Source organism: Magnolia sinica, chromosome 18 (genome assembly GCF_029962835.1).
Source record: "Magnolia sinica isolate HGM2019 chromosome 18, MsV1, whole genome shotgun sequence".
Classification (NCBI taxonomy): Eukaryota; Viridiplantae; Streptophyta; class Magnoliopsida; order Magnoliales; family Magnoliaceae; genus Magnolia; species Magnolia sinica.
In genome coordinates, this window is record NC_080590.1 from 59,782,674 (window position 1) to 59,808,614 (window position 25,941).

General features: G+C 40.8%; 1 protein-coding gene across 2 annotated transcripts in view; it reads left to right on the forward strand.

The window, feature by feature from the left end:
• Nucleotides 1-25,941, forward strand: part of LOC131233244 (DExH-box ATP-dependent RNA helicase DExH3) — a 144,794-nt gene that overhangs the window by 11,686 nt on the left and 107,167 nt on the right. Inside the window, exons 2-5 of one of the 2 annotated variants that reach the window (XM_058229890.1) lie at nt 15,720-15,874; nt 15,978-16,065; nt 16,167-16,403; nt 17,874-17,969. In XM_058229890.1, coding sequence (XP_058085873.1) covers nt 15,720-15,874; nt 15,978-16,065; nt 16,167-16,403; nt 17,874-17,969 — 576 coding nt within the window. The remainder of the gene's footprint in view (nt 1-15,719; nt 15,875-15,977; nt 16,066-16,166; nt 16,404-17,873; nt 17,970-25,941) is intronic. The other variant, XM_058229891.1, reaches the window with a different exon arrangement.

Consider the following 25,941-nt stretch of genomic DNA (forward strand, 5'->3'; position numbering starts at 1 on the left):
CTTCGTATTAGGAGAAAGCAAGGTTTGCCCCTCCCTTCTTCTATTTCGATTCTCGTGGAGGACAGATCTATTGAGCTTCCTGTCCAGAGGGAGGGGCCCAATATTCCCCTCCCGCGCTGGGGGGACCTATGGCGGAGTAGGGTTCCCTCTCACCCGCCGGAGTTTACTACCGCCCGAGTTAGAGAAGAAGATGATATTTGTTTTTGGTGCACCCGCGGAGCACCGGAAAATTCCAGAGGGGTAGGTGAAGCAATAAATTCTTCTGAAGCGAAGCGATCAGTAATCTCTCCACGTGGCGCCCGTGTAAGCGCCTCTTCGTCTCGAGCCGTGTTCCTCGCCAGTGTGTCTGCTCCGTCTGCCCCACGTGGCGCAAGGAGAAACTTCTCCCCCTACAATGACGTTGATCGTTCGACTTCGTTGGCACGTGTAGATCCCGAACCTCGATTCGAGAAGGAGGTGGCCTTGGTTTTACCCTCGAGCCCACGTGGCAGTCATCTTGCGATGATCTCCCCTCTTAACCTCAGCTTTGGACCAGAGCCTCCTTCCCACCCTGATCCCGATTCCACCTGTCTTGCTTCGGAAAGAGATGAGGGCTCGAACGTAATAGCCGGCCATTCCGCTTTTTCTCCCTGCGATCTCAACCGGACACCTGTCCCCCCAACCTACACCTTGCCTCTCCGTCCCTTCTTTCGGTTCATTCGACAAATTCGGCTATCGATTCGAAGGAGGAGAATCGTAGCTTCATCAACAACACTGAGCTCACCTTGCCGGAAGATGGAAGCTCGCATCTGCAACTAATACCGTTCGATGTTCCTCCAGACTCTCCGTATTTCGAAGAAGACTTGTCTTTCTCCTCGTTATCCCCTTCATCCTTAGCGACTTCTAAATCTGAGTGTATCTCACTTCCTTTTGAGGGCTCGGAACTCAACCTCCTATCTTTGTTCCAGGATCCTACAGGCGCAGACGTCATCATTGCGGAACCTCTCCAAACGAGAATAGCCATTACAAATGTCGGGTCGATAGAGGAAGAACAGAGGGCCATGCTGAGTAAGAAGATGCAGAGAAAGAGGTGGATTCGGGACGCCATGGGTCACATTGGAAGATTGCTGGGTCTTTCCTTCGGCGACTGTCTTGAGGATTATCTCACACTTTTTCAGTGCATGGAGAATAGGGGTCGTCCTTTGGATCCCAACAGGTCCTCTCAAAAAAGAACTCCAAGGGGTAGAAGGAATAAGGAACATAAGTAGAAATCTATCAGGCCAGAAACCATTCTAGCTATCTTTGACAAGACAGGGACTAAGGGAGCGCGGGGAAGTGAAGTTGTCCCATGAAGATAATTTCATGGAATGTTCGGGGGTTGGGGTCCAAACAAAAAAGGAGACTTATCATGACTACCTGCAGCAGAAGCAACCCCCAGATTATCTGCCTTCAGGAAACCAAGGTGAAAGCGATGGATGATCGGTTGATGAGTTCTATCTGGAAAGCCTCGGACACTAGCTGGGTGCTTAAGGAAGCTTCGGGAAGCTCAGGCGGCATTGTTATAGCCTGGATATCTGCGCATTGGTCCCTTCTAAACAGTTCGGTGGGCTCTTTCTCAATCTCAGCTACTCTCAGGAACAGTGTATTGGGTTCTAACTATCTCATTTGTTCGGTCTATGGGCCCACCAACAACAATTTGAGGAGCGAGTTCTGGAAAGAATTATCTTCTGTCTGCCAGAGTTTCAATGGCCCGTCTGTTTCGTCGGAGATTTCAACATCATCAGGTTTTCGGGAGAGAAATCTTCTGGGAACTCCTTTAATTCCTAAATGACAGCCTTCTCTGATTGGATCGATAGCAATTGCCTGATCGATCTTCCCCTCTTAGGATCCCGTTTCACCTGGACGAACGGGAGGTTGGATCCAATCTTGTGTAGATTGGATCGTTTTATCATTTCCGCCGAATGGTTGAACCTCGTGCCTTCCTCCTCTCAGTCGGTTCTTCCCAGGACAACTTCAGATCACTGGCCTTTGATCTTATCGGCTGAGGAGGTAGACTGGGGCTCGAAGCCGTTTCGATTTAACATTTCTTGGCCTCATGTGATAGGTTTTAAATTGATGGTCGCTGATTGGTGGAAGCACAGTTTCAGGGCTACGCAAGCCACAGACATTGCTGTAAATTAAAGTTCCTAAAAGATAAACTCAAGCAATGGTCTAAAGAGGAAAAGCACAGATCGGAGCAGGAGTTGGATTCGATCCTTATGGAAATTCAAAAGATCGATTCTCAAGCTGAAAGCAGTCCTATGTCAATCCAGACTCTGGCGAACAGAATCCAGTTAGTTCAAGCTCTCTCAGCAAAAAATTATCAGAAGGAAATTTCTTCGAAACAGAAAGCCCATGCGAAGTGGATCAAGGAAGGTGATAGGAATACGAGCTACTTCCACAGCGTTGCTACAATTCAAGCTAAGGTTAACCGTATCAGCTGTATTACTTCAGATGGTGTCTGGACTGATGATAGAGACACGATCAGTAGAACTATTGTATCCTTCTTTCAAGGACTCCTCCAAAAAGAGAGCTGGGCCAGACCGCAGATGGACAACCTTCCATTCAAATGCATCAGCGAAGAAGATGGCAGATTTCTGGAGTCTCGTTTCTCCCTGGAAGAACAAAAAACCATGATGGACCTGGGTGGTGATAAGGCTCCCATCCCAGACGGGTTTCCCATTTTCTTCTTTCAGACGTTCTGGGACCTCCTCCATGAGGAAGTGATGTCTTTCTTCAACGAATTCTTTGAAAGAGGAAGATTGTCAAAAAACATTGGTGCCACCTTTATTGCATTGATTCCGAAACGCCCGAGAGCCTCTGAGTTCAAGGATTATAGACCTATCAGTCTCATTGGCAGTTTGTACAAAGTTCTGGCTAAGGTGCTCGCCAACAGATTGCAGAAAGTGATTGGTTCGATTATAAGCCCAAATCAGTATGCGTTCATCCCAGGAAGACAAATTACCGACGCTGCTCTTATCGCCAACGAATGCCTTCACTCCAGCCATCGGTCGAAGAAGTTCATCCTCTGCAACTTGGACATGGAGAAGGCGTACGATCACGTGGATTGAGATTTCCTTCTCTACCTGATGAAGCGTATGGGTTTCGGTGATCTTTGGAGAAGATGGATTGAGGAATGCATCAGTTCGGCCTACTTCTCCGTCATTTTAAACGGATCCCCGAAAGGATTTTTCAAAAGTTCTCGCGGTCTTAGACAAGGAGATCCCCTTTCCCCCTTCCTCTTCCTCATTATCGGTGAAGCCTTATCTGCTATGCTCCTGAAAGCTCAAACGGAAGACATCTTCAGGGGAGTTCAAATGAAAGGTGTGAAAGATCCGTTAGCCCACGTCCAATTTGCGGACGACATCCTTATCTTCTCTGAAATAAGTCCTGAATCTGTTGCCAATCTGCGTACAGTGATCAGATGTTTTGAAGCTGTTGCAGGGCTGAAGGTAAATATGTCTAAATCCAAATTATTTGGGGTTAATTTGGATGCCTAGGAGACCGTAGAGCTAGCTGATCTTATGGGATGCGTTTCGGGGTCCTTCCCAACTATTTTTGTTGGTCTTCCCTTGTGTTGGTTAGCCCAAAAAGCAGCAATGGGATAAATTCTTTCAGAGTTTCCATCACCATTTAGCTGGGTGGAAGCGTCGTTACCTCTCCATCGGTGGGAGACTCACGCTTATTAAAGCTGCTTTGTCCAATCTTCCCACCTATTTCATGTCTCTTTATCGTTGCCCAACAACGGTCCTCAAGTCCATTGAAATGCTCAGACGCAACTTCCTCTGGAGTGGCAAGGAAGACAGGAAGAAATTCAGTCTGATGGAATGGAGAAAAGTTTGCAAACATTTCAAAGATGGTGGAGCCGACATCAAAGATCTTAGATTGATGAATCGGGCCCGTTTAAGTAAATGGATCTGGAGACTTGGCTATGAAAAGGATAGTCTATGGAATATTATTATTAAAGGTAAATTTGGGAGATCGAATGGAGGTTGGTGGACGGATGATTCTTCCCTTTATAGGGCCTCTACTATATGGAGAGGAATCAGTCGGATGAAAGAAGACGTCACCCGCATGATCGGTTTTGGAGTGGGCAAGGGAGACTGTATTCGATTCTGGCAAGACACTTGGATAGGAGATATGCCGCTGAAGGACAAATTTCCTTCCATCTTCCGGGTGGCGAGCAAGAAGAACAACTCCATAGCTGATAACTACTCCCTTGTAGCAGACAAGGCTGTTTGGAATGTCCCCTGTAGGAGGAACCTTGAGGATTGGGAAGTTGATCAGTTTGTGGAATTGATGCAGTTCATCCAAGACGTCTCTCTTAATTAGGCCCGCAACGACAGCATCATTTGGAAAGCTGATAAGTCTTATGTCTTCATGGTGAGGTCCTTTTTCAAGATTCTGTCAGCCAACAATGGTACTGCCCCCCCTCAACATCCCCATTTCATTTGGAAATACGCTGTTCCTCCAAAGCTTCAGGTTTTCGGTTGGCTGGTTGGGAACAATAGAATTCTTACTCTGGATAACCTTAGGAAAAAAGGAATGATCCTCCCGAATGTCTGTTTATGTTGTATGTCCTTTGAAGAATCGGTAAACCACTTGTTGATCCACTGTTCTTTCGCCTATTCAGTATGGTCCGCCATTCTTTCTTGCTTCAAGATTAGTTGGTGCTTTCCTAAGGATGTGGACACGCACCTTAAAGCCTGGCGTGGGGTCAGATTAGGCAAATCCAAATCTAGGATCTGACGGATGGCAAATTTGGCGGTTTGGTGGGCTCTTTGGATTGAAAGAAACAAGAGGTGTTTTCAGAATGAAGCGAAGCCCTCCCACTTAGTTTCCTCCTATGTTAAATGTTTCATTGCTGAATGGGTGTCCCATAGGGAAGGGCTCAATGTAGATCTTTCTTTTCTTCTGTCTTAAGGGTCTGCCTTCTCAGCAGCTCCCTCCTTCTGTTTTTTTTTTTTGTTTTTTTTTTGTTTTGTTTTGTTTTTTTGTTTTTTTTCCCCCTATCTTTTAATACAAGTTATCTTTCAAAAAAAAAAAAGAGAGGGGAGAGAGATTTACACACAAATACAACTAAAAATTTACAAAAACACAAATTCTTCACTTCTCGTCTTCACTTTTGCCTTGACCCTTGAGTCTTGAGTCTAGAATGTTGTAGACTTGTTGTAACTTGTAACTTGAGCTTGTAACTTGTAAGTATCTTGTAACTTGTAAGTTGTGTTGTAACTTGTAAGTAACAAAGTAACAGACTAAAAAAAAGAGTTAGAACTTTTAGAACTTGGAAGAAACTCAAACTATAATAAATTAAAGTTGCAACTTGTAATGTAAGTTGAGTCTCTTGAGTCTCTTGAATATAAAGAAACTTTAAGAAAGAGAGATAGAAAGAGAGAGTGGTGGGTGTGTGAATATGATTATGATCTTTAGAACTTGGAAAAATTAGAAAGAGAGTTCAATGGATGGAGCTTGGTTGTCTCTTGATTCTTGAATCCTTTTAGTTGTAGACTTGTAGTTGTCCTTTGAAACTTCAAGCTTGAAAGAAATATGGATGGAGTGGCGCTTGGGGCTTGAGATTAAGTAAGAGAGAGTGTAAGAGAGTAGAAAATAGAGATAGAGAGAGAGAAAGAGAGTTTGAACTTTGAGTGCATGTAGGAGTGTTTAGAATCCTATTTTATAGACAAAAAATACAGTTTTTTTTTTTTTTTTTTATAAAAAAAAAATCCCAACGGTCAGATTTCTGACCGTTGGTGAATATGCGATCGCATATTCTCGCATATTGTGAATATGCGATCACATATTTGCAGAAATCGCATATGCCACTGTCGCATATGCGATTTTCAGCTGGATGTGCGAATATGCGATTGCATATTCGAATGTGCGATCGCACATGACAACACTGACGCCACGTGCCATCCTTCTTGGGCGTCAGAAGGGCGGGCATGACACATGGACTCATACTTTCCTGAATGCACCCTTTCCTAAGAAGCTCATCAACTTATTGAGTTCCGCATGCTCCGTGGGGTTTATTCTGTAATGAGGAGGGTTTGGGAGAGTCAACCCTCATAGGTGGAAGCTCATCCGGGAGGTCGTCAGGAAAGACATCACTGAACTCATCCATCACCAAAATCACCTCGCTAGGCAACTCTACACTAACTTGGGGGTAGCCTTTCTAGTCATGAGGGCATACACCTTCGAATCCTCAGTCTCTCGTTCAAATTTATTTATTTATTATTTTTATTTTATTTTATTTTATTTATTTATTTTTTGATGTGAAGAGACTTAGGTTTGGACTTCCTCAAAGTTCCAGGATCACCCTTCTTGGTGGTCTCCTTTTTCGGTATGCTCTTGGGTGGAAGAGGACTCAATCTAATTTTGTTGCCCTCAAACATGAATGTACAAATATTCGGTCGTGACCGAATATTGTAATGTCCAAGTCAAATAAGCAGGGCCTACCCAAGATGATGTGGCCGACATCCATGGGAACCACATCGCACCACAACAAATCCTTATATGACCCAAAATGGATGGGGATATAACATTGTTGTGAGATTGGAATGGAGGACTCATCAACCCACGACACTCTATAGGGCTGAGGGTGAGACTCGACTTTCAAACCCAATCGACTCATGGTGCTAGTAGAGACTACATTAGCACAACTGCCACTGTCCACGGTCACTTTACAATTCTTTTCTCCACACTTGGTATAAGTGTAAAAGATCATGTTCTTACGCCAATCATCATTTTCTTTAGCTTGGGCAAAGGCACATCTGACTACTGCGAGAGTGTGGGTCTCTTGATCATCAAACTCCTCACTAGCACCAATATTAGGCTCATGTTCCTCTACGTTGCAATTGTCCTCACCATCCTCATCCAGCATTAGAGCTTTACTTCTTTCTTTGTTCGGGGATTCCTTTGCGAGGTGACCATAACCATTGCAATGGTAACACTGTATGTGCTCACTTCCCTTTGAACTAGTGTTGACTAGAACCTTACCTTTAACATTTCTGTTAGAGATGGGAGCACCGGTTGGGGCTTTGGTCTGGCTCCCAGGGATAGGTTTGGCTCCCTGAGGAGCAATCCTGCCACTGGAATCACGAGACCCAAACCACTTCATGGTTGGTTGCATTAGGTATTGTTTCAAGCTCTTTTATCCTAAGGTAGGCATCCTCTAGTGTACCAACATCATGAGGGATGAGCTCACGCATAATCTCAGGGCGCAAGCCCGTCCTAAAACGAGATAGGGTCACAACAGGGGACTCATCGACATCACATCGCATTATGTACTTCTCAAATCTCTCGATGTAATTTGATACATGCATCGACCCTTGCCTCAAGGACTACCACTGATCTAAAAGGCGATCACAGTACGAGAGTGGGACATATTTTTCTTTAAGAAGTTCTTTTATCTACACGCCGCTCTGCCTTTTGCTCTGTATTGGTCTAGAATAACTTGGCTTGACCCATCAATTTCATCTTAGTGAACCTCGCTTGACGGCGATCTGGCATATAATGCCACTCGAAGAAATGGTCCATGTCAGCTAGCCAGTCAAGGAAATGCTTCGTGTTTAAGCAACCATCAAAATTGGGAGTATTGACTTTGACGCTCTTCATAACCTGTTCCTCAGGGTAGTAACGATCCCGTGACTCTCTATGGGGTGTGTGGGCGCGCGGTCCTACATGATCTATTCTTCCCTGACCAAAGTTCTTATTATGACTCCTATTAGGTTCTACTGGGACTGGACCTTGCTCACCTAGGTCCTCATCTTGCTGGCTCTCCTGCCTAAGTCCAATATTTTAAATATCGACGATATCGGCTGATATATTCCACAATATATCTTGTATCCCACCTGTGCGATACGAAACACATAGGTAGTGCTGATATATCCCACATGTTTGATTTGGTGAGCATTTTCAATTTTCTATCCCTTTTTTTTTTTTTTTTTGAAATCATGTTAAATCAGTGTCAAATGGTTATAAATCCATTGGTTCTTCATGTTTTACATGAAAAATCATGGAGTTGGAGCTTTGATTTCGATATCCATTTGTTTTTCATGTTCTCCATGGTTTTTTTCGAAAATTTCCTTCAACCAGCTATCAATTGAGACTAATTTCGAAGTATTTAGGAATATTTGATGAAATGATCATCACATACACTCTAATTTTGAAATTTGAGTGTCGGTGGTCCAATTTGGGGAAAATTGGGATTTTTTTTTTTGAAAATTTCCCAATTTCTCCAAAATTGCTTGCAATGTTGCACTCCATATATGAAATCAAGCATGTATGAGGGTTGATCTACTGATTTGTTAAGTCCTTGTCAAATTTCAGAAAATAAAAATCATTTTTAATTAAAAATGATTAAAATATATTTTTTTCTTCGAAATTTCCCTTTAACCAACTGTCAATTGAGACTAATTTCGAAGTATTTAGGAGTGTTTGATGAAATGATCATCGCATACACTCTAAATGTTATGCATTTAATTTGAGTATAGTTGCATTAGTTCAGTCAAACAACGTATAGCTTAGGACCCTATACAAAGGAAACCTATTGTATGCACTTCTTTTTTCAATTGTTATGATTTAAAAGTGTCCTTTTTAACAATCCCTGAAGTTTTTGTGAAAAATTCAACCATTTCCCCAATGTTTCCCCATGTTTCCCAAAAAAAATGCGATAAATTATGTGATGCAAACGATATATCCCGTGCGATAACCGATATGTATTTGTATCCTAAGGGTGTGATACGTAACGCGATACCGATATCTCGACCACTGCCTGAGACTGGTGGTCTTCTCTGGTGACGGGGGTACCGTGAGAGGTAGCCTTTAGCCGCGTGATGCGCTTGTTGTTGGCAGTCAATTTCACGGCAGTGGTTCTATTGTGCATCTCAATGGCCGTCAAACGGCGGTTAATCTTTTTCAAGAGCCTCGATAATGTAATTCGGGTTTATGGTGGGGAATAGACCAAAACCACAACCTGCTCGAGTTTGCATACACTAAACGACCCTAATGAGAGACAACTTAGCTGAATGTGTACTATATGATGAACGTGGTGCAAAAATCAGATTTGCTGACGCTCAGTGATACTATAGATGCACATGTATTTTATGTGTGATGACCCTTAGTACCTTAAACCATATGAACAACCCTAGAATGATTCTAATAAGGCTAAAATTGAAAATTCAGCAACTAGGTTCTTAAAGTTACTAAATCTGAAAATTCCAGCAATATATGACTTTGAAAATACCCAAGCAGAAAATTTAGCAAGCCAAATTAGAAATTCCAGCAAGCTATATGTGATCTATATGCTTTACTATGGGTATAGGAATTTTGTCGAACACCTACCATACTCTAGACCTAGGCTATGATGCTAAATTTGATGTAGGATGATGGAAACTAACCTAGGATGCAAGATGAGAGATCAGTTACGCATTAATTTCAGCAATCAACATGTAAAATCAAACATATCCACAAAATAGATTCAAAAATTCTGATTTGTAATACAAAGGTCCTAGGTTATCACATACGCGGTGCACGAAAATATAAAATAATTCGAGAGTAGTCCACTTGGAAGTAGGGACTTCCAATCTAGCATAGGTGGTGCAACAACCATGTGAATAGACAATGACGCAAGTAAAATTCTGGTTTGGGAAAGGTTTTACAAAAAAATCAGATTTCGTTAGGGTTTTAGGTTCACGAATTAAGATTTGGAAATCGGGGTCCTAGGGGTTTAAACAATATAGGAATGAGGGGTTGGAAGGAGATCAATGAGGGAAATGATACGAAATGGGGCCCACATGTGACGGTTCGTACGTGTGTGTGTGCAGGCGGGCGGGTCCACACGTGGATGGGTAGGGAGAAAGAAGAAAAGGGATGGATTGGGTTAATGTTTTGACAAGTTTAGAAAGGTTGTAAGAGAACGGAAAGGAGGAAGGAAAGAGAAGAGGAATACCTTGTTGGAGAATAATAAGAAGAAGAATGCACTTTGAGGAATCCACCACCAGACAAATCTCCACCCTTCCACAATTCAATTGGAAGGGAGGGTTTCTCACAAACCCTAAAAAACAAAGAGGAAAACACATTCACAAAAGAAAGTCTTCTTTTTTTCTTCTAAAAAAATATTCTACCAGGGTTGGACGTTTGCCCCCCATGCTTTTATAATGAAATTTCAACATAATTACAAATATGCCACTCACTTAAGTGATATGGCCCATCGTCCAAATAAGGAAACTAAAACACTTACTATTAATCTCATTGGGTAGTACTAGTGAAGACGCAAGAGAATGATCTTTAGATGGACTGGCCTGATTGATAGAGGACATGTTGGTATGCTCTCCATTACCTTTCTTAGAATGTTGGAAATATTGCAGCGAAGGAGGATTTGAATGTTGCATAAGAACTTGCTTAACAGACAAAGTTGTGTTTGGCACCAAAGGAAGAGTGATAAAGCATTCTTCCAGTTGCAAAGATTTTCATCCATCAGAAAAATATAGAGTACTCCTGAAAAACGTAACATCGGCTGACACATATCACTTATGAGTGACTGGATTGTAACACTTGTAACTTTGCCAAGTATAAGAGGACCCCTGAAAAACACATTTTACAGCTTTGGATTCAAATTTATCAGAAACATGGGCAAGCCGATATACATAGTGCACACATTGAAAACTTTAGTAGGAATGGATAGTATGAGAAATAGACATAGAGGACAAACAAAGAAAACTATTGAAAGGAATGAGATAAGCCATCAAAAGAAACAAAATTAGAGATTAGATGGTTGGTATAGGAACGTATACCCTTATGGAGAACAATGGGCAGATCTTCCTCATTGGGTAGTAATGGAGAAGATGCAAGAGAAGGATTTTTAGATGGGGTGGCTTGATTGATAGAGGACATGTTGGTATGCTCTCCATTACCTTTGTTGGAATGCCGGGAGTAGACCTGCAACCGGGGAGGATCTGAATGTTGCATAGAAACTTGCTTAATGGACAAAGTTGTGTCTGACACCAAAGGAAGAGTGATATAGCCTTCTTCTAGTTGCAAAGATTTTCCTCCCCTCGAAAAAATATGGATCACTCTCGAAAAACACAACATCAGTCGACAAACACTGCTTACAAGTGACTGGATTATAACTCTTGTAACCTCGCTGAGTATAAGAGTAACCTAGAAAAACACATTTTATAGCCTTGGGTTTGAATTTATCAAAAACATGGTCAAACTGATGTGCGTAGCACACACCCAAAAATTTAGGAGGAATAAACATGGAGGACAAGGACTAAGCAAACTGGCGAAAGGAATGAGATAAGCCATGAAAAGAACCAAAATTATAGATTGGATGGTTGGTATAGGAATGTATACCTTTACATAGAGCAATGGGCAGATCTTCCTCATTGGGCAGTATTGATGAAGACGCAAAAGAAGGATCTTCAAATGGGGTGGCCTACTGATAGAGGACATGTTGGTATGCTCTCTATTACCTTTCTTGGAATGCTAGGAGTAGACCTGTAGCAGAGGAAGATCTGAACGTTGCACATGAACTTACTTAATGGACAAAGTTGTATTTGGCACCAAAGGAATGGTGATAGAGCCTTCTTCAAGTTGTAAAGATTTTCCTCCCTCGGAAAAAAATATGGAGCAATCTCCAAAAACATAACATCTACTGACACATACTGCCCACGGGTGAATTTATCAGAAACATGGTCAAATTGATGTACACAACACTCACACCTGTAACCTTTAGGAGGAATAGAAAAAGGTTAACGTTGGGAATATGAGATAGAAAAGGAGATTTCCCGCCTATGACTGATGAAGGCATCCTGTTTATTAAATAATGCGTAGTCAAAACTACATCACACCAAAAACTGAACATTCATATTCATCAACAAGGCTCTATCAACCTCAAGTAAGTGATCATTCTTACGCTCTGCAACTCCATTTTGTTAAGGTGTGTGTACACATGGCATTTGGTGAGTGACGCCATGGGAGGAAATGTAGGAATGAAAGAGGTTCAATGTATATTCCCTAGCACTGTCAGATCTCAAATACATATTTTAGCATCAAATTGAGTTTGTATTTGCACATGAAGTTCTTTAAAACATGTAAATACCTCATAACGATGTCTCATTAAGTATAACCATGTCATTCAAGATCAATCATCCACAAGATAATAAAATATTTAAAATCAGACAAACTGGAAACATAAACTGAACCTCAAACATCAGAATGTACCAAGTAAAAGGGTTTCTGACTTTATCTTCACGAGAAAGAAAGGATGCTCAATAGTTCTTGCTTAACTCACAAGCTTTACACTCTTACCTAGACATATGTGAAAAAGACGGGACAGGACTTTTTAAACTATTCAGTGATGGGTGACCAAGCTTGGAGTGCCACTGATGAGGAGAAATGTTGGCCTGCAAAGCTGCTCCAATTCTTTTATTCCATGATCGAGATGGTAGAGCCCTTTTAATTCATGTCCTTCACCAACCGTATTTCTCGCCTTTAGATCTTGAAACACATAATAAGAAGGATAGAATTTGACAAAATAATTTAGGGCTTTGGTTAATTTACTAGCAAATAACAAACTCAAAGGAAATTTAGGAATATAAAAAATTGAGGATAATGAGAGATCTGAGGTAGGACAGATGGTACCGAACCCCAAATACACTTGTAGATGTACCATTAGCTAGGGTCACAGAGGGGATGGATGAGGACTGACCTAACCAAGAAAACATACCATGCTTACCAGTCATGTGATCAGAAGCACCGGAATCAATAATCCAGGAAAAACTCTCAGAGAAAGTGAAACATGATGTACCCGACTGGGCAAAAGGTGTTATGGAGGATGAAGGTTGAGTGGAGCGATCTTTCAGAAGCTTGGCATACTCTTCCTTGGACATAGTAACTTTGTCACTTGAGGTACTCGGCTCAATATGGGTGGAGACAAATTTGGAGCCATAAACCTCTCAACCATCATTTGACGAGCGAACCTGATTCACCCAAGCTGGTCTTCCAACAAGATCCCAACATGTGTTAGCTGTATGATTGGTGAGGCCACAATGTATACATTGTTGATTACCACGGGCATGGCCATGTTTACTAGGGGTGCACACGGGTCGGTTCGGTCCGGTTCTGGTGTGAAATCAAAACCGAACCATTCCTAACGGTTCTACCATTTTTGGAACCGGAACCGAACTGTTGGTACGCTAGAACTGAACCAGAACCGGACTGTGAAAAACGGTTCGGTTCCGGATCGGTTCCACAGTTCTGGCCTAAAAATCAGATCTGGATAGCTATGCATGAGTTCTATAGGTGAGGAGATTGAGTCACCACCATTTTTAAATGGGGGGCAACTATCATAGGGTTCTACCTTTGATCCTTCCTTTGATATATGCTCTTTTCCAACTGCCGTTTTCAAACGCCTTCTACAACACCACCAACTAGTCCCAATGCTTAAACATTCCCACTCAACAAAATCAACCATTCCAAATGAAATCCAGCTCCAAAAATAGAAATCTAGAGAGCCATTTCGCCAAAAACAGAAACCCAAAAAAGCTAATTTTGAAAATCTCACATGAAATTCATATCCTTACATCAGAATCTACAAACCCATTTCAACGGTTTGGTTCACAGTTCGGTTCGGTTCTACAGGGCCCTAAACCGGAACCGATCCGTATCCAAAGGTTCTTGAAATTTTGGAACCGGAACCAGAACTGGTGCTGTCTAGAACCGGACCAAACCGGACCGATCCAATGGTTCCGGTCCGGTTCCATGGTTCTACCGGTTCGATGTGCACCCCTAATGTTTACTGCTAAAATTTGTGCCATGCCACCCCATGTAGTCCTACCTCCCATGTGACCTCCTCTAGAATCCCTATTGCCAAATCATCCGCCACGACCATGACCACCTTAGCGCCCCCCAATCCCATCTCCTCTACCAGATGCAGAGATAAACACAGATTGATCAAATGAGGATGAAGCTTGCGAATTCATACTAGTTGTGCATTAAACTTTGGTGAATGCCTTATTGGCGGATGTAATTTCACTACTTCCAAGGATCTGAGCTCTTACAGGATTGAACTCAGGGCAGAGGCGTAAGAGAAATTTAGCCACATGAAATTCCTCTTTGCCGTTGCATGGTCTCATAATATGTTGACAACAATTGATACACCTTTAATTCTTCCCACATGCCTTGCAAGGTAGAGTAGCAGTCTCCCACACTCTTATCTCCCTGTTGGAAGGAGAAAATATTCTAGAGTAATTCATAGATGCTGGTCAAGTTCTTCTCACCCGCATATATCTCCTTCAAGTTTTCCTAGACTCCTTTTGTAGTCTTGAAGAAGATGATGTTCGCATTGGTATGTGTTTCCATACCATTCCTCAAAAATGCTCTAATTTGAGCATCTTCAGCCACCCAATCCTCATACTTCGTTGAAGTTTCTGCAGGTTTGGGAGAAGTTATTCTCTTTCCTATAAAAAAGACTTCTATAGATGTGGCCCATTGTTGGTAATTTGCTCCATAAAGTTCTGTTGATGTGATTTGCAGAGTCGTCAACTTAGATGGAGACATGGTATTATTTTTTCTCTTTTTTCTTGAACAATGATTTTTGTTTTTGGGTCTCACTCTTGTCATCCATATTCCATAAAATAAGAAACTTGAACACGTAAAAGGGAAGAACTTTCAACTTAATCTTACCACAATAAAACTTGTAGGATGATATGAATCCACAAATACAAACAATTAGGACTTTACTTATATTATGGCTTTCATTTGTGCACTTGATCTTCAATTGTGGCCATGAAAAAACTCCACACACAACTCCTGTTTTCAAATCTGACCTTTGACTTCAAATCGAACAGTAAATCCAACTCTTGATGATCGATGGTCCACTTTGATTCATCACAGTGGTAGAAAATAAAAGTGGACCTTACACACCTTCATAGAACATGATTACACGACCCACCAAAAGGTGGTATAATGAGAGAATGGATTTAACTTGGCAAGGATCAACCACGCTCTAAGACCATGTCATAAATCATGTATAGAAAAAAGAAGGGATGGAAGAGACAAAGGGAAGAAAATGCTTATTATTTGTTACTGTATCAATGGGGTATAAATACAAATGAGAAAATGTAACATTGTGCAGATACAATGTGCAATGAATGTGGACATTGTCCAGATTCAATGTACAACGAATGCGGACATTTTCCAAATACAATGTACAATCATACATCTTGGAAAGACTATCAAGACCACTCATCACCACACGTGGCACGCGTGGACCCCACATGTGGTTCACATGTGCTCAAGATAAGGACAAATAACAAAGGAAAAAACCAGAAAGTTGGGATTATTCTTTTGTTGGCCATGCTCCATCTCACATTTGTCTCACAAGTTGAACAGTTCAGACTGACTGGCATCTATTGCCTCACATACTCTGGATGTATGTGTGAAATGACCTACTATACATTGTGAGAGTATCGTATTTCCTCTTCTTGAGAAACAATGAAGATGTTGATGACAACGGTGATGGGAAATGTGGAAAATGAAGTATAAGTTGGATTGCTCATAAAGGAAATTTGAATTTGCAATTAAAGGCTTCAAAATGTCACTGATGCTCATTCCTTAGGTCTTTATGTTTATTTATTTATTTCAAAGTCAACTGAAAGCTACTTTCAGTATGAAGATAACATATTTTGGTTTGTTAGGCATCTTCGTCGGTAGCCAACATTGATGAATGGAAATGGAAACTTAGCTTACTTTTACGCAGCGAAGAAGAGCAAGAAATAATTTCTAGAGATAAAAGAGATCGGCGTGACTATGAGCAAATCTCCAACCTCGCCAAAAGGATGGGACTTTACAGGTAGTGAAATTTTATGTTCGGTTTATTTTATTGTTTGATGATTCTCACTAGTCACTACTAAAATATTATTTTTCTTCTGGTATGATGTATTTTGCATTGCTAGTGAACTGTATGGGAAAGTAGTAGTTGCAAGCAAGGTTCCTCTGCCTAATTACAGACCTGATCTTGATGATAAAAGGCCACAAAGAGAGGTAACAGTTTTTGGCATGCAAGGATGTGGCATTTATTTATACTTCATGCATTAAATTTTGTATTCATGGATATTTGGGAACTTCCAACGTTGTTTCGATAGGTTGTGATCCCACTTAGCTTACAAAGGAGAGTTGAAGGTCTACTTCAGGAACACCTTGATCGAATGCAGTTAAATTCTGAAAAGGTCAAAGATAATTTGGTTGAAAATGTGGCTGTCAATCAAATTGAAGATGTAAACGAGGATGAAAATCAGGATTCTTTGCTTGATGCATCGGTCATGGAAAAGATTCTACAGAGAAAGAGTTCACGTATGCGTAATTTGCAGAGAGCTTGGCAGGTGAATCATGTGACCCCCTTTTTATCATCAATGATTGGTGCATGGTAATTCGGTCCCATCAAGTTCTACACATTGGATGCGTATTTATAACCTGCTCTTGTTCTTTTTCTTGTGTCATAGTTCCTCTCCCTTCCTCTTGATGATTGTTTTGACATACTCTTAGGGGCCCTTTGGATGGTGGGACTTCACAATCCTAGTGCAGTTACAAGTCTTGGGGGAGGGGAGCTGCCAATTGGCCAATCTGGCTGGATGGATGTCGGGCACAAAGGGTTGTCAGTTGGGGTTTTGTAGTGAGGGTGGGCCTGTAGGGGAGGATGGACACCTTTTTTAGGGAACTCGTCAACCCCCAGTTTTGGGGAATGGGGATGGACTCATCAATGCTCCAATACCTTAAGCCCCCGGCTGAGGGATTTGAAGCAAATGTTCATTGGCCAATCCAGGATTGACCAATGCTGGATCCAAATGGGCCCTTAATGTATACTCTGGTTACCTGCTATATCTATCTAGCGTCGAGCCTACAGGACAGCCACATGCATTGGTGTCAAACACTAATATGTCGAACACTAATATTGAAAAGCTTGGCATGTTGACTAGTCTGTACGGTTATATGATAAAATAAAAAAATGTATTATTAGAGATGAACTTTACTATGCTCATATGCATGTGCAAGGCAGATCATGTACACACCAACATGCATCCTGCATCTATGAGATCTCCCAATATGTAGATGCGTTGGCTTAAGAATCAGGTCAGTCTACTAATCTGGTGGGTCACAGTTTATGAAACAAATGTATGGCTGAAGAAAACTTGGCTGAAGTTTTCCAAGCCATCCACTTGTGTCTAACATCGTCGCCCATCTGGTGACTGGACGAACATAGTTTTTGTGAGAGAATATCTTCAAGATTGGGCCCACCTGATGGACGGCTTGGATATTGTCTGCCAAGCTGGCACATGTGGCAGCCTGTAGATGTTATCCCTTTACTTGCGTCTGGCCTTAGCAAACCTCATTGCAGGCATTAAAATTCATGTACTGTAAAACTGTATAGTAAATATAAAAGCATTAATGTATTGTTTGTGTGCAGTTAGTACAAGCAAAGAAAAATGTTGACGGTTTTCACTAATAACTATGTTTATGACTAGTTGTGTTTTGAATGCAACAATCCTTCGAAAATGGATTTTTTTTCCTTAATGTAGTTTCCGGTTATTCTTCCAACAATTTGTGGACGTGGTGATGCAGACTTGAAATGTGATTGGAGTTATACAACCCTGTTTTTGGGGGGGAAGTATAATGTATTGATCTTAGACAAATATTCTCTTTGATTGCTATAACTTCATTGCCACTTTAAAGAAAATCATTCTTGACTTTCTGTTTATGCAGTATCTTATCCAATAACTTTTAAACTTATACTATGTTATTTTATTTCATTTCTGATTATAGTGAATTAATAAATTAGTAACCTCAATTTGCAGGAGTCACCTGAGGGTGTGAAGATGCTAACTTTCAGGAAATCCCTCCCTGCTTACGAGGAGAAGGAGAGGCTGCTCTCAGCAATTGCACGGAATCAGGTGTTTCTTCGGAGCTGAGATCCTTCCCTACTAGCAGGGTATTTTCAGCCGAGTATGTTAAAGTACATTTCATCTAATCACAACTGCATGTAACTTGTGAAAGAAGTGTGACTATGATTTCCCTGTAAAATCTGTTCTTAGGGCCTGTTCGATTTTTCATATCAACTGTAATTAGCTTGTAAATGGGTAATAATTATTTACTTAGGTAATTACTGCGTCTTTCCCAATGCAAACAATGACGGCCTACTTTTTAACACTAAAATTGAGAAATTCATGAAATAAATGTGAGGCCCACCATGATGTTTGTGGCTTATCCACCGTCTACTCGTTATGGCAGCTGAATTTAGGGCATGAGCCCAAAAATGTGGCAGATCCAAAGCTCAAGTGGATAACACCACATGAAACAGTGGGAATCGAACGCCTGCCCTTAAAAGCTTCTTGGGGCCCCTAGAAGTTTTGGATCAAGCTGATATTTGTGTTTTCCCCTTATCCATGTTTGTGTGACCTTATGAACATGTTAGATGACAAATAAACCTCAACGTGGGCTCAGTTAAGGAAACAACTTCCAATGGCAGACGAATTAAGGCCACTGTTTCCTTTCGTGTGGGCCACTTGAGCATTGGATCTGGCTCATCTTTTGGCTCATGCCCCAAAATGTTCTGATAAAACAGATGGATGGTGTGGATATATCATATACATCATGGTGGGGCCCCACAAATTTAAGTCAATACTTTTTGATCGGTTTTTGAGGTGGAATTACTCACCCATTTTCAAACCAGGTGAAAATGTAATAATTACTTATTTACCAGGGACTTACATGCAACATGGAAAATCAACAGGCCCTTATTGCATGTGCTGAAATGTGCTTTAACTGTAGAAAATTGGCTAAGAATCTACTTTACACAGATATTATACAAGTTTTGTTAGAGAAGATTATTATTATTATTATTTTTTCCTTTTAGGTTTGATTATGCTAGCCCTTATTACAAGCTGGGCCTCATCAGGATGCTCTAGCTTGAGAGCGTGTTGAAAGGTTGATAGTTGAATAAGGCCATTGGGCCCAAGTCCATCTACTAAGGCCCGTAAAATCCATTCACAAGTCCATTTAATAAGGCCCATGGAGCCCATTCACATTTTTGCTATTATAAATAAGAGTAGAGGGCTAGGTTTCCAATATACCCTAAGCATCTCATGTTCTTGCTGTCTCTCTCTCCTCTCTCTATCTGTCTCTGTCTTCCACCTTTCTTCTCCTTTTTTTCCCCCTCATTGTAGCTTCTCATAGTCCCTCAAGATTAGTACCATGTAGCCATTTAACATGGTATCAGAGCCTAAGTGCTCTTAGGGTTTCTTTTTCTTTTTTTCGTTATTCTTCTTCAATTCTTTTTTTGAATTTTTTTTTTTTTTTTTTTTTTTTTTTTTTTTTTTTTTTTCTATTGAAGTAGATTTTTGTGTTGTCTTGGTCAGGGTTTGCTGGATTTTTCCTGTTGAAGCAGATTTTTTTGTTGCTTGGACTAAGGTCTACTGGATTTTTCTTGTTAAAGAAAAATTTTATGTTGCTTTGGATAGTATTTGATGATTTTTTTTTTTTTTTTTTCCTATTAGGACACATTTTTGGGTATTTTTGTGTTTCTACTCCTAATCCTCGGTGGTTTCCTTCTTTTCCTTTCTTTTTCTTTTTCTTCCTCTTTATTTGTTTCTTCTTTTTCTTAACTCTATGAGTTTTGTCTTTCTCAGCAAGTGGTGTTTCCCTTCTTAATCTTCAATGGGTCCTTCCTTTCCTTTCTAATCTTCTTTTCTTTCTTTTCTCTTTCCCTCTTTCCTTCCCCACACAACAATAACTTTTTATTAATCCTTTTTTCCTTCACCCTTCATTCTTTAATAAGTGGTGGGCCCCTTCCTTGTACAACAACTTATTAACCCTTTTCCCTTCACCCTTCTTTCTTATTTTCATTCCTTTTCAGTTTTGAGAGTCATGAGGTCTTTTCCTGTTTGACTCGTCATGATTCGTGAGAAGGGGGTGGCTTGCGGTTGGTTTTTATTTATTATTATTATTATAGCGTTTTGCATTATGTGTTGCTTGATTTGAAGCCTCTTTGATATGCGGTTGAAGCCCATGCTTATTTTTTCTACTATCCGGTTGAAGATGTTGCTAGAAATTCTTATTCTATTCCGTTTTTTGAAGAATTTTTTCCGAAGGATTTACTGTTTTTTGCTACATGGTTGAAGGTTTTGTTGGATGTCTAGGTTGGAGGATTTGACTCGATTGTCTCTTGTTGTGCTCATAATGACTTAGCAACTTATTCGTTTCAGGCTCTATTACCAAAATGTGTGATTTGACCGATATTTATATTGGGTAGTTGGCCCGAACCCATTTGTGTCCCAGACAGTTGGTTCAGACTTGTTTGGACGGGGTGGGCTGGGACTTATGATTGTACTGGCCTCGTTTACTTACTCTTAAGTAGTTGGCTTAGACTTGTTGTTTATATTGGACAGTTGGTCCATTCTTATTTGTTCTGGATAGTTGTTTGGACTTATGATTGTGTTGAGCAGTTGGCTCAACCTTGTTTGAGCTGGATAGTTGACCCATACTCGTTTGTCTATGTTGGACAGTTGGTCCATTCTTATTTGTTCCTGATAGTTGTTTGGACTTATGATTGTGTTGGGTAGTTGGCCTAGGCTTGGTTGAGCTGGAAAGTTGATCCATACTCGTTTGTGCCGGATGGTTGTTTTGGTGGCTCACATCACTAAAGTTGCAGAAGTGCCCGTTCGTCTGAAGTTATCGGTTGTCTCATCATCTTCACTTCTCATCCGATCGCTCGCCTCTTATCAATCGTCATGTCCAATGCTACTTATCTCCATAGTGCATTACTTTTTTTTCCCCTTCTGCTTCTAAGAAATCTTTAATGTGCCTTTCCAAACATAAGGTCCTCTTTCCAGTGCACCTTGAGTTTGAGGGAGGATGTTAGAGAAGAATTTCCTTCTTTCTTAGGTTTGATTATGTTAGCCCTTGCTCTAAGCTGGGTCTCATTAAGATGCTCCAGCTTAAGGGGGAATGTTGAAAGGTTGATATTTAAATACGGCCCATTGGGCCCAAGTCCACGTAATAAGGCCCATAGGTCCCACTCACGTTTTTGCCATTATAAATAAGAGTAGAGGGTTAGGGTTTCAATATACCCTAAGCATCTCATGTTCTTGCTATCTCTTTCCCCTCTCTTCACTGTTTCTCTCATCCACCTTTGTTCCTCCTTCTTTCTCTTTGTTCTCATTGTAGCTTCTCATAGGCCCTCAAGATTAGCACCATGTAGCCATTTAACAAGTTCGAAGCAGTGTTTTAAATAGCGAATTGCGTGTAGCGTTTACCCCTTTGAAGTGTGAGGCGTAAGCTACATAGTGTGTAGCATAAGCTACATGCTACTACTCACTGCTTCTAGATTTTTAATCAAGGTTGCACTTGGTTGCACCAATCTCATGATATTTTGCACCAAATTAGGCTGATTAATAATGAAATTTAACAAAATTTTATGATATGTGGTGCAATTAAACCCAACCTGAAGTAATACGAAAGAACAATGATTAAATATAAAGGTTAAAAAAGAGCAATGAAACTAATGTAATATTGTTGCTTATATTATTATACTAAAAGAATTGAAAAGATTTAACTAATTTTTATTGAAAATAGAAAAATGTAACAAATCATTGAAAATATTAATGGATTTTAATGTTGTAGTGAAAAGTAACTTGTAATTTGAGAACATAGCATGTAGCATATGCGGATTATCTTGTAACGTAGGCTATACATGACTTAAACTATTTTCATGAGCTACGTAGTGTAAGGCTAAGCTACGCTGCATAGTGTAAGCTACACGCTACGTAGTGTAGCTAAAACACTTTCAAGTGTGACAAGGATTTTATATGGGGATACTCTAAATACTGAATTCCCACAGTATGGGCATTAGGATTGGTTACAACTAGTGTTCGTGTTGTCGACGATTTGTCGATATTATCGCCGATAATATCGGTGTCGTTGCACTGGCGACATCGAAACCCCAAGTTATTGTCTCTCCGGAATATCGGTGAAATTTTCAATATCATCGATAAAAATGGGTTCTCGTCGAGAATATCGGCGTGGTGTGGCTGAAAGAAAGAAAGAAAAGAAAAAAAAAATCGCGATTTTTGTACTTGATCAAAACTCGGAAGAACAAAGTCGACAGCGCTGGTAGAATAAAAAAACCTTGAAATTTCCCTCTTTTTTTAATTGGAAGATCAATGTTGCGATTTCGGCAAAAAATATGAACCTTTGCAGGATTTCCTCTCGATTTGGGTCTGATTTAGGGTTTTGAAACCCTTGGCCAAAAACCCCTCAGTGAAAAACCCTCTTGTTATGAAATTTTTGGTTTTTTTTTTTAGTTACTTCGAGCCTTCAAAGTAAAAGTGGTTGCGAACCGAGTAACTCGTACGCGTTATCGTACTGAGTAAACTCTCTGGGTCCCACCGTGAATGTATGTTGTTTATCCATGCCGTCCATCCATTTTTCTAGCTCATTCTTAGGGTTAATCCCAAAATTGAACTATATCCAAAGCTTAAGTGAACCACACCATAGGAAGCAGTGAGAATAATGATTACCACCATCGTTGAAACCTTCCTATGGCCCAAAGTGATGTTTATTTGTCATCAAACCTGTTCATAAGTTCACATAGAGATGGATGAACGTAAAACACAAAAAATAAGCTTGATCTAGAGCTTCTATGGCCCCTAAAAAATCATCAACCGTATACGTTCAATTCTCACTATTTCGTATGGTGTGGTCCACTTGATCTTTGGGTATGCTTTAGTTTTGGGATGAAGCCCTAAAATTATCTGGTAAAATGGATGGACAGAGTGGATAAAATACATAAATCACAGTGGACCCCACAAAGTTTACTCAGTACGCTTAGTGTACTGCTTGACGCGGTCGCTTCCAGCCAAGTCGCGCCGACTTGTTTCGAAAGCCCGGTGCTATGTGAGGCCCATTGTAATGTTTTTTTGCTATCCAACCTCTTGATTAGGTCACTCAGGCCTATATGCAGTGAAAACACAATTATCAGCTTGATCGAAAATATTCATGGCCCCTAATAAGTTTTTAATTGTGGGATTCAATTGCTACTCTTTCCTTTAGTGTGGTCCACTTGAGGTTTGGATCTACCTCATTTTTTGGACCATGTACTAAAATGATATGGTGAAACAGATGAATGGGGTGGATTTATCAAAAGATGACAGTGGGCCCCACACCTTATGTACTGGTGTGGTAAGAGTCGCACACCAAAGGAAGATGATTTGACTACTGACGTTGTTAGCTTGTTGATATTGGACGATGCTCCCTGAGACCCACCATGATGTCCGTGCTTTATCCACATTGTTCATTATTTTTTTCAAATCATTTTAGGCAATGAGCCAAAAAACTAAGTAGATCCAAATCTCATGTGGAGCACACCATAAGAATCAGTGGTGATTAAATGCCCGCCATTAAAAACTTCTTTGGGGTCACAAAAGTTTTGGATGAAGCTGATATTTGTTTTTTGTCCTTTCATCCATAACTTTACAACCAATCAACAGGATGGATGGCAAATAAAAATTACAGTGGGCCCTAGGAAGGTAAAAATGGTGACTGTTCAATCACCACTGTTTCTTGTGGTGTGGTCCACTTGAGATGTAGATCTATCTTACTTTCGGGCCAAGACATAAAATGATCAATAAAAATAGATGGACGATAAAACACATATCATGGTGGGCCTAGGGAGCATTGTCCAGTAGCCACCTCTTACACGCACCCCCACACACACACACACAGAGGAATTGCCAAAAGGAAGCAGATTGGGTACTGCCCCAGCAACACCTAGCTATGGCGCCCACCCTGATGTGCGTTTTTTTTAATCCACATTGTCCATCCATTTTGAAAAATCATTTTAGGTGATGAGCCTAAAAATGAGACGGATCAAATACCCAAGTGAACCACACCACAGGAAACAGTGGGGATCAACTGCTGCCTAGTGCTGAAAACCTATCGGGGGCCACAAAAGTTTTGGATCAAGCTCATATGTATGTTTTTCTCGTGGCGTGGTCCACCTAAGATTTGGATTTACTTCATTAGCTCAAATGAGGCGGCAAAAAGGATGGACCGTGTAGATATACAGCGCATACATTGAGGTGGGCCCATGGTCGGGTTCACACCCACATCCCTATCGTTGGAAAACTTGCTAGGGTCCATCTTATTGTTTTATTGATCATCCAAACCATTGATAAAGTGTCACAGACTTCAAGGAACGTATAAAAAAAATAAAAAAATGTCAGTTTAATCCAAAACTTATGTGGTCCATAATAAGTTTTCAATGGTCGATCACCATTGTTTCCTATGGTATGGTCCATATAAGATTGGGATCAACTTCATTTGTGGGATTGTGCACTAAAATGATCCATAAAAATAGATGGACGGTGTGGATATACAACACATTAAAATGGGCCCCATTAAATGAAAACTTATTATGTAATGCATTCTTTTTGTAATTTTTTTATTCCTAAATATGCAAATATATGTATTTAAGCATGTCCTGGAGTTTCACTGAAAAATTCCACTAATTTCCCCATGTTTCCCCGCATTTCCGGTTATCGGTGATATTATCGGCGATAACGATATAATATCTTTATCTCCAGCCAGCGAAACCTGTAGCGATACCGACAACTTGAACACTGGTTACAACTCATGAATATAATCATGACATGGGTGGGAAATAAGATATTGTGGCTGATTCAATTCCGAAGAAATCTTCGGGATTCCAAACTCGAGAGGATTGCGGAGCTTCTAAATTTTCCTAATGGGATGGCCCTTTACCCTTATGATGAGGACAACTGCTTGTGGAAGCCTTGCTCATAGGGACAATTGTCTTCCAGGGAGCCTCTCAAGGTGCTACGTTTGGTGGTAAATCCCAAAACTGCCTTGGGCTTCAGTATGGGTCACCCGTGCTCCTCATTTGGGGGCCTTCATGTTGGCTACCAGCCTACAACCACCGCATGCTCTGGTTGCATTATGTTGGCTTGTGGGAAGGGTAACATCTTGACAATTGGTGGATCACCTTTTTATGCATTGTGGATACTCAATAGATATTTAACGAAGTTTCCTAAGACCCTTGAGAGTTGAGATGGTTTTGGTGAATTCCAGGGGCTGAATCCATGAATTATTTCAATCATAGTAGAAGGCTCTATCAATCACCACACATAGTAGGGAGCTTGATTGGGTAAAGGAAGAGCTTTATGGCACCTCATTCTTCTTGTGGGATTATTGTTGATTTAGGAGTGCAATGCGAGATTTAACAAAGATGAGAAGTTCCGGCAAGTTCTCCAAAGGGTGTTATCTACTGGGCTTTGGGTATCAATGCCTTCCATGGTTGTAGTAGAGGATCCTTTTTTTTTTGGTTTTTTTGGAAGGTTAGGAAACACTCTTATTTCTTCCAAAGGGCACAAAGCCGAAAAATACAACAAGGGGCCCACACCTCGTGCTAGGGAACAAGCAAAACAAAAGAGAAAAACTAAGAGAGACAAAAAAAGAAGGAAAGAAACAGAAGACACCTAACACCCCAGGTAGAGGGCAAGACCCAAACCTAAGGTAGGGGGAAGGAGACGAGAAGAGAAACAACCGTCAAGAGATAGGGGGCAAGGGATACATAGAGTGGGGAATAAGCGAGGTCAACTCCGATAAAGCAAGGATTTGTGTTAGGTTATTAGTGGGAGTAGCCATAAACCTAGTTAGGAGAGCCCTCTTACGTCTACTATCTCCACCACTCCCCCAACAGTAGGGAGCATGTGATGTAGGGTGTGTGCAAAGAGCCGCATACTCTATGAGGAAACGAGAATGGCAACGTGACAGTCCTCGATTGATAGATGATTTAAGCCTTTTGATTAGTAGGTCTTTTGATGCATCATGAAGGATGGCCTTGGCCTA